This window comes from Hyperolius riggenbachi, chromosome 10, assembly GCF_040937935.1.
Source record: "Hyperolius riggenbachi isolate aHypRig1 chromosome 10, aHypRig1.pri, whole genome shotgun sequence".
NCBI lineage: Eukaryota > Metazoa > Chordata > Amphibia > Anura > Hyperoliidae > Hyperolius > Hyperolius riggenbachi.
Genome location: NC_090655.1, coordinates 165,649,648 through 165,663,016, shown reverse-complemented (window position 1 = coordinate 165,663,016; position 13,369 = coordinate 165,649,648). Strand labels below are relative to the sequence as shown.

At 42.9% G+C, this 13,369-nt stretch overlaps 1 protein-coding gene across 2 annotated transcripts in view; it reads right to left on the bottom strand.

Moving 5' to 3' along the window:
• The window catches only part of MAT1A (methionine adenosyltransferase 1A), an 821,556-nt gene extending 812,539 nt beyond the window's left edge, over positions 1-9,017 (bottom strand). Inside the window, exon 1 of one of the 2 annotated variants that reach the window (XM_068257871.1) lies at positions 8,739-9,017. In XM_068257871.1, the coding sequence (XP_068113972.1) occupies positions 8,739-8,832 (94 nt within the window). In that variant the 5' untranslated portion in view covers positions 8,833-9,017. The remainder of the gene's footprint in view (positions 1-8,738) is intronic. The other variant, XM_068257870.1, reaches the window with a different exon arrangement.
• Positions 9,018-13,369: the final 4,352 nt, after the last annotated feature.

The following is a 13,369-nucleotide window of genomic DNA, read 5'->3' as shown; positions in this document are numbered from 1 at the left end:
AATGTTTTGTTAAAATGTTTTTTGTGAATACTAACGGACTGTCCCTTTAAATTGGCTGCTCTCTCAACTTCCATTAAGTTTGTGCCCACCCTGATTGGGTGTGTTTTTTTACATTGAGAATTATATATATGTGAGCACTAGCTTTATGTGGTAACACTTGATAAAGGCCTCCTGGGCCGAAATGTGTTTTTGTCTGCTATGGCACATTAAATTATTGCTATAATTGCACAAATCCAGGTTGAGACCCAGTCTACTTTCTCCTTTGGTTCAGTCACTAAGTTTAGTCAGTGACATTGTACTGTGCTAGTAGCATAGTAGCGTGCAGCCAGTTACTTTGCTGTGCGCATAGTGCAGTCAGACCGCAGCGCTGTCCAGTGATTTTCGTGTCCTATTACTGTATTCAGTATTTGCGAATTGCACCGTCTGCGCATTTGTTTCAGTTTTTTGTTTGTTTGTTTTTTTCTAAAAAAAATCAATAAAAGCCCCTTGTTATATTCCATCTGCCCACAGGTCCACACACGTATTGACTGTAAAAAGCAGCACACTTTCTCCACCTTGAAATCTTGTGCATAGTATACAACATGTCTGGCAGTGGTCATGGGTGTGACAGGAGAGGAAGTGCCATTGTCTCCGCCAGTTTTGGGACTGGTCCACGGCCAGGGAGAGGGCGCTCAGCTGTAGAGGGTACAGCAGAGAGGTGTCTATTTGCAGCACAGCCTGGGCCGAGTCAGCCGACACCGGTATCACCCATTTTCAGCACCTTGGCTCGACGCTGTGTGGTCGTTCAGGAGCTTGACTCACAGGCAGTGATGGACATAATAACGGAGGAGAAGCCCATCATGAGTTTCTCACAGACCTCCGCTGTGAGCAGCACTCCCAGCAGCAGCAGCAGCCAACACCCCACGCAAGTTGTGACATCCACCCCAGCAACCAGTGGTCAGCAGCACTCCCCGGATGAGAGCGTTGTGTCCCTCAGTCCGGCGTCTGGGCGAGTATTGATGGCTGCCATTGAGGAGATGATGGGGGCTGATGTGGAGGAGGAAGTTGGGCTCGGGTCAGCATCCTGAGTTTATTTTGAGGACGATGAGGGGTCTGTGTCTAGGGATGTTGGGGCGGCAGAGGTGGTGGTGGGGGGTCAGGAGAAGAGTTCTATTATGATGAAGGTGATAATGATGATGATCGGGACCGTCTGCATGTGCCTCAGGCCCCAAAAAACATGTTGTATGTTGTGTTTAAGTACTAAAGTCTGTGCTCCCACTGCCAGGGTCCACGGATACTTAACATTTTTGGACACATTTCTCGTGCTGTGGTGCTACCAATAAGGGGATATGCCTTTCTGTGCTGCTGCTGAGTCCTTAGTCCTCCTCCTTCTGCTGATGTTGGAATTTAATACTAAAGTTTGTGCTCCCACTGCCAGGCTCCCACTGCAGAGTGCTGCTTAGTCCTCCTGCTGCCACCTCTCATGTCGTATTTAGCAATAAAAGCAGTCTGTGTACCCACCACCAGGGTCCACATGCTACAATTTTTGGGCTTATTGATCGGACAACTTTGCTGCCATGTCATTGCTACTGATGCAAGAAAAAAAAAACATTTACAAAAACCTCTCTGGGTGTTTTTGTGGTGTTGCCCAGTTATCCTTCTCCAGTGTTACCACCACAGCCAGGTGCCATTGGGACTCGCCATCACCTCTGCGGGTGCTTAAAGTGTATTTCCCTGTTTAAAACCAATTATTACCAATTAATAGCCCCATTTAAAGTGTTGATTTAACTTTAAAATCCCTTTTCTCAAAAACTGAAAGTTCTTTTTGCAATTTTTTTGCAAGTCGAATTTGTGAGTCTGTCTCAAATTCGGAAATTAATCACACCGTTTCCAGATTTTTTTTCAATCACGGTCAAATAGTGGAATCCGTGATCGGGGGAGGGGGAATGGGGGGGGGGGGGTATCTGAGCACCACTGACAGGAATACAAAGCAAATCTCTTTGCTGATGACCTCCTGCTCACCCTCTCTTCCCCCCACAACTCCATACCCAATCTACTGGACCTTGTTCAGGAGTGTGGCCTTATCTCGGGACTCTGTCTGAATCTTTCAAAAACAGAGGTTCTGTGCTGGGTTATTCCTAAATCTGCTGCTAAGGCTATGACAACAACATTCAGCATCTCCCTACAAACTAAGTACCTTGCATACCTTGGTATTATCTCTGCAGAAAACCCAGAGGCAGGGGCGTAACAATAGACCCTGCAAGGGATGCCTCCGCAGGGGGGCCCAAAAGCCACAGAGGGCCCTTGGGGCTGGAAAGTTTGAGAGACTGACAGCTACGGGCATGGAGAGAAAAAATGTATTCTGCTCTCGCACCATCATTATATTGACTGCATGTGTCCACCACACAGATAAGGAATCATACACACTTTGGAATTTGTACACTGTCCCTGCTCCCTAGGGTTCATAAAAAACATCTGTCTCTCACTGCTGTAAAGTTCTGATGACTTCATGTACAACCTTACAAACGAAGGAGTCACATTTTGAAAAAAAGTTGTAGACTGTCCCTTTTCAGCAATCACTCCGAAGAGATTCCTAGATTCTTATCACACACAGGCTAGTGACCTTATGGTGTCTGATTACTTTTATAACACAACGGAGTGGGTAAGATTGATGTCTGACTGTCACTGCCTCATTGAGAGCTTGTTGTCTCATACTGAGTCCAAGATCCCATAATAACAGTATCAATCAGTGACATTCTGAATGTTTTGCCAAAGTTACAGTAAATACTATATCTTATGTTCAGCATATCATTGTTCCTCCATATAGCGTGTGCTCTCATGTAGTAAAATAATATGGCTGTGTGTGTATGTATGTACTGGGAGCAGAGCTGCAACGAGGGACTTGTCGGCTGCAAGGGGCTGGAGGAAGCCCTGGGTAAGTAGATCTGGGGGTAGCATAGATTGCATGACATTTCCTTTAAGTCTAAGTGTTTTTATCTGCATGGGGAAAACACATTGGTCCTCAGTTTTCCTGTGCAGAAAGTGAGGGAGGTGGGGGGGCCCGATACAAAGTTTTGCGGGGGGTCCTCATCCAAAGTTTTTCAGGGGGCCCCGTGATGTCTAGTTACGCCCCTGCCCAGAGGAACTATTCAACCTAAACTACAAACCTCTCTTAAAGAGACTCTGAAGCGAGAATAAATCTCGCTTCAGAGCTCATAGTTAGCAGGGGCATGTGTGCGCCGCTAAACGGGGGTCCCTGCACCCCCAAACCCACCCCCGCAGTAGTTGGTCGTAGACTTGGTCGTGATTTATTGCTTCCAGTCACGTCTATCAGCGGTGCATCGCCGCCTCTCCCCCGCCCCTCTCAGTGCAGGAAGAAGAGGCGGAGATACGCACTGACAGACGCGCGTGGGGCAGGGCTGCGGCGGTTAGCCCTGCCCCAACCAGGAAGCGCTCCCCCACTGCACCGAGGGGATTTGGGGGTGAAGGGACCCCCGTTAAGCCGCAGGATAGCGGCGTTTTAGTAGGGGCACACATGCCCCTGCTATCTATGAGGTCTGAAGCGAGATTTATTCTCGCTTCAGACTCTCTTTAACTAAACTTAGAGCTGACCTGGTTGCTTAGAACTCCCCAACCATATCCTGGATGGGCAGGATTCAAGCAATCAGGATGACCTTGCTACCACACCTATTATATCTCTTCCGCTGTCTGCCTGTCCCAGTTACACGCCTCTCCCTTAAGGAGATACAATCTCAAATTATAAAATTTGTCTGGAACCATAAAAAGAGCAGAATAGTGCAACATGTAATGTTTCTACACAGAGAAAGAACAGTATTTGAACTCCTGGACCTTTACTCATATTATAGGTCAGCTCAAATAGCTCAATTGGCACCTATTCATGCTGGCCGGATGCTCCAGTATGGGTCCAAATAGAAAATGACCTGGTATCCCCATATTCCCTACTGGCCTTCCTTTTGTCCCCATGAAAATCCCTTTCCTACCTAAAGCCTATCTCCCTCCTCACTTACCACTAGTGTTGGGCGAACACCTAGATGTTCGGGTTCGCGAACGTTCGCCGAACATCGCCGCGATGTTCGGGTGTTCGCGCCGAACTCCGAACATGATGGAAGTCAATGGGGACCCGAACTTTCGTGCTTTGTAAAGCTTCCTTACATGCTACATACCCCAAATTAGCAGGGTATGTGCACATTAGTTAGGAGTGGGTACAAGAGGAAAAAAAAATATTTGAAAAAGAGCTTATAGTTTTTGAGAAAATTGATTGTAAAGTTTCATATATAGTGTGGCTGAGCGGTGTACACAGAGTGGCAGTAAACACAATGCTATATAGTCTGGCTGAGCGGTGTACACAGAGTGGCAGTACACACAATGCTATATAGTCTGGCTGAGCAGTGTACACAGAGTGGCAGTACACACAATGCTATATAGTCTGGCTGAGCGGTGTACACAGAGTGGCAGTAAACAATGCTATATAGTCTGGCTGAGCCGTGTACACAGAGTGGCAGTAAACAATGCTATATAGTCTGGCTGAGCGAGGTACACAGTGGCAGTACACACAATGCTATATAGTCTGGCTGAGCCGTGTACACAGAGTGGCAGTAAACAATGCTATATATAGTGTGGCTGAGCGAGGTACACAGTGGCAGTAAACAATGCTATATATAGTGTGGCTGAGCGAGCGGTGTACTACTGTTCCCAGCAGCGACACACAATGACTGGGGGGGACCCTGGCTAGCGTGGCTGGAGAGCGAACTACCCTGCCTGCCTACCCAAAGCTAAACCCACAGAGAAATGGCGGAGAAATGACATGGTTCGGGTATTTATTTACCCAAACCACGTGACCGTTCGGCCAATCAGAGCGCGTTCGGGTCCGAACCACGTGACCCGTTCGGCCAATCACAGCGCTAGCCGAACGTTCGGCCATGCGCTCTTAGTTCAGTCACATGGCCGAACAGTTTGGCCGAGCACCATCAGGTGTTCGGCCAAACTCGAACATCACCCGAACAGGGTGATGTTCTGCAGAACCCGAACAGTGGCGAACACTGTTCGCCCAACACTACTTACCACTCACTGTCTCTCTGGGACCCCTTGAGACAGGTTAAAGGCCTGCAATCAGACCTCCCACCTCTAATGTCACTATTTGGTAATCCATCCTTTTCCCCTGGCCTCGACCCAATGGTATTTACATGGTGGAAATCAAATAATCTCACTCTTCTGTCCCATCTCTTGGTTGCAGATAAAGTCCCCCCTTGGGAACAATTTCGCTCTCACACCTCGTTCCAGTCATCCAAATTATTTCAGGCTGTACAGTTATACCACTTTATCAAATCCTTACCACCTAAATGTCCCACCTTCCCTAATAAAACTAACTTCGAATCATGGTGTCATGGATGCCCCTTAGTAGGTGGTTTAATATCAAATTTATTATCTACTATTTCACAACCTTTAATCCCTAATGAACTCCCCTCATGGAAGAAGATAGGCATGGGAGGAAAATTTAGGCTTAAAACAATGGTCCAAATGCTGCCTTATCCCTTCCAAAGGGAGTAGTTATTTTTCACATATTGAAACTAACCTAAAAATTCTGCACCTGACATATCTGACCCTCAACAAACTTCATAGGTTCTGACCTTCCTCGTCAAATCTCTGTTACCATAATTGCAGCAACATTGGAACAATGGATCCAGGGGCGTAACTAGACATCACTGGGCCCCCTGCGAAACTTTGGATGCCCCCCCCCCCCCAAAAAAAAAAAAACTTTGGATGGGGCCCCCCACCCCCCTCGCTTTCTGCACAGGAAAACTGAGGACCAATGTGTTTTCCCCATGCAGATAAAAACACCTAGACTTAAAGGAAATGTCAGGCAATCTACGCTACCCCCAGATCTACCCGGGGCTTCCTCCAGGCCTTTGCAGCTGACAAGTCCCTTGTTGCAGCTCTGCTCCCAGTACATACATACACACACAGCTGTATTATTTTACTACATGAGAGCACATGCTATATGGAGGAACAACAATGACATGCTGAACATAAGATATAGTATTCACTGTAATGCTGGGTTTACACCATACAATGTTGTGTTAGATTTACCTGCCAGGTAGCTAAAGTTCAACATGTTGGAAATTCATCTATCTCATGATCTATCTGCAGAGCAATTCGGCATTGTTCTACTCAGCAGGAGATAAACAGAAGACAATGCACCAGAGATAATGACCATTCTCTATAGAAAATAATCTAATTATGCATTCTAACAGAAAATCTAACAGAAAAATCTAACAGAAGAATCTAACAGAAAATTGTATGGTGTAAACCCAGCATAACTTTGGCAAAACATTCAGAATGTCACTGATTGATACTGTTATTACAAGATCTTGGACCATGAGACAACAAGCTCTCAATGAAGCAGCAACAGTAAAGACATCAATCTCCATTCCATTGTGTTGTAAAAGTAATCCGAGGCCATAAGGTCAGCCTGTGTGATAAGAATCTAGGAATCCTTTCAGAGTGAAAAAGGAAAAGTCTACAACTTTTTTTAAAAATGTGACTCGTTTAGTTTTAAGATTGTACTTGCAGTCATCAGAACTTTACAGCAGTGAGAGACAGATGTTTTTTACGAACCCTAGGGAGCAGGGACAGTGTACAAATTCCAAAGTGTGTATGAGTCCTTATCTGTGTGGTGGACACATGCAATCAATATAACAATGGTGCGAGAGCAGAATATGTTTTTTTTTCTCCATGCCCTTAGCTGTCAGTCTCTCAAACTTTCCCCCCACGGGCCCCCCGTGGCTTCTGGGCCCCCCATGCGGAGGCATCCCTTGCAGGGTCTATTGTTACGCCCCTGAATGGATCACATATGGTGGTTCTGCCCACGAGTAAAGCATTTCTGGTCTGAGGTCGCAGCTTTGATTGAATCTGCCCTAGAAATTACCCTTGCTCCTGATCCCATGTCTCTGTTGCTGGGTAATAAACCTGTAGGCTGGAAGTTCCCTACCCATAGACTTCAACAACACATAGCTTAGGCTACCAGGCTACACATAGTGAGACAATGGCAACAACCCACCCTTTCTCTGGATCTAACAAAACGCATAATCATGAATATCATGATCTCTGAACGACTACTGGCTATTGTTAACGATTCCTTGGATACTTTCACTAGAACCTGGCAGCCTTGGCTCGCACTCTCAGATAACATAGGTCTTCGACCCTCAGTACTTTCGATATGACACCACACTATCTGACTTATCTTGTTCCTTGGATATTAGCCATTGGTCCTAGTCTTTATTGTCTTCCGGTCCCTACTATCTCCTCCTCATATGAAGATTAGTGACTTCACTGTTAATATGTTGATGTTGTTGTTTATGTTATTAACTTATGTTAATTTCCTGTATTGCTTACTCACGAGAAATTTACCCTTCATCGGGTATATCATTGCTACTTTCTGTTTGTACTTTATACCTTAATTAAAAAAAAAAAACATTTTAACTAAAACTGGTGGAGATCACAGGCAACATGGAGCTCTCAGAGAATGTGTCCTGCTCCCACCAAAGCCAAGCCAAACCCCATCCCAACTTCCAGTTTTAATTACCGCTCAGGGTCCCTTTAAATCATATTATTTATCTTGTAACCAATTTTGTTTCTATAAACCACGATGTAACTACTTCCCAACATTAGAGGGCACCAATGAAGCTTGGTTTTATCTAAAGCTCAGTTCGAAAAAAATTGAAATCCAGAAGACAGAAGTTTTTACTGGCTATACGTTTTTTAAAAGGTATAACATGGTATATTAAAAAAAAAAAAACAGCTGTACTTTTAATTACAGTTAACTGGAAATGTTTATCAATATATATGTGGAATTCATTGAATTTAGCTTGAAATGTGAAAAGCATCTTTCCTTGATTTTAGACACTTGTCTACCACAACAGTAAAAAATAAATAAAGAAAGAAAGAAAGAAAAACAAAATAAAGCCTTGTTTATTTACTACACAGCAATGACTTAAGAAAATATGCCAGATATTAAAAAAAAAAAAAAGTACCAGATTCAGATTCTGAAGTGGCATGAGAAAAATCAAACTTGTACATGTATATTTCATAATAATGGAGCAACAAATTCTATACACGTTCTTTAATGTAAACTGTGCACTTTATTTTACTGTGTTTTTTACATTTGTCAAGTCTTGTCACAGTCATTTAAAGTAATTGTTTTTAAGTAACATGGCTAACCTGATCCAAACAATCAAAGTCATTGCCTTGAATAAGTAACTACTTCTTACAGTATTAGAATGGGTAGTGTAGTGGCATTTGACTATGTTGCTCATAGGAATCCTACATGCAAATCACTGCAGTTTGAAGAAGACAAATTACAGCTCTAAGCATGCATACATTATGGATATAGTAGACATATATGTGTACACACACGTGTAGTTTTCAGTGCACAGATGTTCAACGCTTCAGATAAATGGTTGTAGGATCGTCTGACTTTCAGTTCAATGCTACTAAAGGCAGCAATTAAATACAAATGTACTAATCATAATCTACAAGATTATTTGTTGATCTGTGTGATTAACATACCACTAATGTGGTGACTGAATCAAGCTAATTCAAAATTATTTATCTAGTAGTAGTAGTTAGGGTATGTTTAATTTATATATTGACCCTTAGTGCATTATTTTGGCATTGCTCATTTGATTTCTGGATGTTTTCTTGTTTTATATTTAATTAATCTCTGAAGTCCATTAACTTACCAGGATGTCCTTCACCCACAGATTCTGAAGTGAACATAAATGCTCCAACATCTTCCACTGAGTGGTCATTTGAAGCATCTACTGGTCCATTCATGTTGTAGCGTTAATTGAGAGAGTCTGAAATTGGAATTAAAAAAAACAAACTTTTCCTGTGTGCAATGTGCAGAGCTGAAAGCTGAGAGCTGTATTTTTATCCTGCAAGATCTTGTTGCTGCTAGAGCTTCACTAAGTTGACTGAGTGTGTTTGAGATTGTACCCGCCTATCTGCGTGTCACAGCTTACTCTGAGCTGTCACTCAGAGAAGGTCTCCTATATGTGACATGTGAAAGTTTTTCATTGACCATGGGCGAAACTCTACTTAGTAGGCAACCGGTATGTTTTTGCTTGTTTACATATCCACACAATACCATTTGTAGCAGTGATGACTGAAATGTTCTAGTAATTTAAATTTATGTAAACAAATAAATTCTAAAGTGTCTTTTTATAAATTAATAATTTAGGTACAAACTGGTTGATATAAGGAATGGTGTTTATCCAGGTCTTGAAAATCCACACATTTATCCAAATCAATTAATGAGAGCACCCTAGTTCAATAAACGTTCTCCTTTATTGTCCTTTCTGCAAACAGTGGCCTCAATTCACAGAGCTTTATCAAACACTTTATCAAACGTTTGATAATTTTCCTCATGGGTAAAATCTAATTTTGAATTCACTAAGGTGTTCTATATTTATTGAACATTTCATCGATAAAACATTCGATAAATCTATAACACCTTAGTGAATTCAAAATTAGATTTTACCCAAGAGGAAAATTATCAAACGTTTGATAACAACAACAACAACAACAACAAATAACATTTGTAAAGCGCTTTTCTCCCGTGGGACTCAAAGCGCATAAGCATGGCTCCGACCATCGTGGTACAGAGGAAGAATTTTATAAATCTGGAAATGCCAGGCTAAACAGGTGGCTTTTCAGTCTGGATTTGAATAGCTCCAGGGATGGTGCTGTCTTTACTGGGTGTGGTAGGGAGTTCCAAAGAGTAGGGGCAGTATGACAGAAGGCTCTGTCTCCAGATTTTTTGAGGTGCACTCTGGGAGTGACCAAGTTTATAGAACTTGCTGATCTGAGGTTGTGAGAGGTGTGGTGCAGCTTCAGCAAGTCCTTCATGTATCCAGGGCCCAGATTGTGCAGGGATTTGAATGTCAGCAGTCCAATCTTGAAGAGTATTCTCCATTCTACTGGTAGCCAGTGCAGTGAGCGAAGGATCGGTGTAATGTGACAGTGGCGAGGCTGGTTTGTTAGCAATCTGGCAGCAGCATTCTGCACTAATTGCAGGCGACGCAGGTCTTTTTTGGGGAGGCCAGCATAAAGGGCATTGCAGTAGTCCAGCCGTGATGTGATGAAGGCGTGGACTAGGGTTTGAAGATCCTCTGGGGGAATCAGATGTTTAATCTTTGCAATGTTCTTCAGATGAAAGAAGGAAGATTTAACCACAGATGAAATTTGGTTTCTGAAACTCAATTCCCCATCGATTAGTACGCCAAGGCTGCGCACAAGGTTGGAGCTGTTTATGTCTGAATTCCCAATCCTGATTGGTGTTGCTTTAGGATAGAGCTGTTTTGATGGCGAGCACTGGCTTTGGAGAAAGAGGACCTCAGTTTTGTCAGCATTCAGTTTCAACCAGTTATCATTCATCCATGCCTGAAGCTCAGCTAAGCAAGAGTTTATTTTTGGGGTAGGGTGTCACAGGAGCCCTAGTGGCTGACCGCACTTAGCCTTCTAAACGGTGCCAGCGCACGGATCGTGCGAACTCTGGTCGCAGTCAATGCGCAGGAACCGTTAAGAATTAGCCGCAGACAACTCAGAAGGGAGCCTGTGAGACACGGGTAATTACAACGTCACCCACTGGTTCAGAGTAAACTGCCACCACCGCGGTTACCATGGGACCGTGGAGCCCACTAACTGACTGACTAGTCCTGCGAATAAAGCGGTTAAACACACGGTATTCTGTCTAGCCAACAACAAACAAACAGTAGCGTATCTTCAGAGACATGTCCTTCAAACCTGGTGGAATAGACCCTAGTGTTTGATAAAGCTCAGTGAATTGAGGCCTATGTTTTCGGTGTGTAGCAAGTGATAAAGTACTGAAATGTAAGTAGTAAAAGTAAAGTAAGTTTGGGATAAGTTACTTTAAGTACGGTTTTCTTTGCAGACTGATAAAGAGGTTGATTTACTAAACATGAAACATTTCCAATTTCCCATGTGCAGACACCAGACATCAATTTGAGGGATGGAACTAACTAGAGCGATTTTTTGAGCGTTTAGGGAGCGACTCAAAATGCTAACGATTTCCCTAAACGCTCAGCTAATATTAATGGATGTTCCAAATTCCACTGAAGCAATTGTGATTAGCAAAATCGCTATCACAGGACATGCATTTCGGTGATGTTAGCGTTGCGTTTCTGCAATGTAAAGTATATAAACGCTGATGTAATCGCTCATGAATCGCTACACATAGCGATTTGAGTGCAATTTTAAATGAATGCAAACTGTAAATAAAATACATTGAAAGAAGCAATCAAAATTAAAATCGCTAAGTGAAAATCGCTACACAATCGCTGGCAAAAAGCTTACACTGTTTAAAATCGCTAACAAAATTGGCAGAAAACGCTTAAGAAATAGCTTACAAAACGCTCATTAAAAATGCTAGCGATCATGATAGCAATTTGCGATTTGTAGTGGGTTTCAACCCTTGCTGGAATTTACGTAAGTATTGTAGTGTGCATTGCACACATAGCAGTGGCACAGATACTGGGGTCTCCCCTGTAATGCTGGAGGGGTCTGCCTCGTTCCTTCTACAGAGTTTTTCCTCCCCTCGTTCCTTTGTTTGCTTTGGGGCTGGTTCCCATGGGTGTCTGCCCGGCTTTCGGAGGTGTTGCGTTCGGCGGCATTGCAGAAGCATTACGTTCAAGCTTTCAGTGGCTTTCCGTGGCATTCAGCGTTTTTCTCCCCCACAGGGGGACAATAGCCGCAACGGTTAACTGTCCCAGGATGCTATATGTAGCATCCAGGATTGCCTCGAACACCAGGGAAAATTGGGATCTGAACGCCGCGTTCGCGCAAACACCTGGTACAAACGCTCCCATACACTTGAATGGGAGCATTTAACCACTTAAAGCGGAATATAACCCTGCATTTCAACTTTGATCTAAAACGTTATTTACAGTATATTATATGCAACCAGCATTTTTTTTTTACTAGACCAGCATTGGAAGGGTTACACAGGGCTTTAAAGTTCCTGGAGATTTTTGCAGATGCATCCAAAGCTGAAATAGATACATTTTGTTTACATAAATGTATCTAAGTGTTGAATGTGACTCATCTCTCTGACTGAGAAGGAGCTTGGAGGACAGCCAAAGAGTGTGTAACATTTATCAATAGATACATGTAACTAAATAGAATTTATCTATCTGAACTTCTGCATATCTCTCCACGGAACTTTAACCACTTGAGGACCACAGTCTTTCTACCCCTTAAGGACCGGCCACTTTTTTTCCATTCAGACCACTGCAGCTTTCACGGTTTATTGCTCGCTCATACAACCTACCACCTAAATGAATTTTGGCTCCTTTTCTTCTCACTAATAAAGCTTTCTTTTGGTGCTATTTGATTGCTCCTGCGATTTTTACTTTTTATTATATTCATCAAAAAAGACATGAATTTTGGCAAAAAATGATTTTTTTAACTTTCTGTGCTGACATTTTTCAAATAAAGTAAAATTTCTGTATACATGCAGCACCAAAAATGTGGACAAACATGTTTTGGATAAAAAAAAACCCATTCAGTGTATATTTATTGGTTTGGGTAAAAGTTATAGCGCTTACAAACTATGGTGCAAAAAGTGAATTTTCCCATTTTCAAGCATCTATGACTTTTCTGACCCCCTGTCAGGTTTCATGAGGGGCTAGAATTCCAGGATAGTATAAATACCCCCCAAATGACCCCATTTTGGAAAGAAGACATCCCAAAGTATTCACTGAGAGGCATAGTGAGTTCATAGAAGATATTATTTTTTGTCACAAGTAAGCGGAAAATGACACTTTGTGACAAAAAAAAAAAAAAAAAAAGTTTCCATTTCTTCTAACTTGCAACAAAAAAAAATGAAATCTACCACGGACTCACCATGCCCCTCTCTGAATACCTTGAAGGGTCTACTTTCCAAAATGGGGTCATTTGTGGGGTGTGTTTACTGTCCTGACATTTTGGGGGGTGCTAAATTGTAAGCACCCCTGTAAAGCTTAAAGGTGCTCATTGGACTTTGGGCCCCTTAGCGCAGTTAGGCTGCAAAAAAGTGCCACACATGTGGTATTGCCGTACTCAGGAGAAGTAGTATAATGTGTTTTGGGGTGTATTTTTACACATACCCATGCTGGGTGGGAGAAATATCTCTGTAAATGACAATTTGTTAATTTTTTTTACACACAATTGTCCATTTACAGAGTTATTTCTCCCACCCAGCATGGGTATGTGTAAAAATACACCCCAAAACACATTATACTACTTCTCCTGAGTATGGCGATACCACATGTGTGGCACTTTTTTGCACCCTAACTGCGCTAAAGGGCCCAAA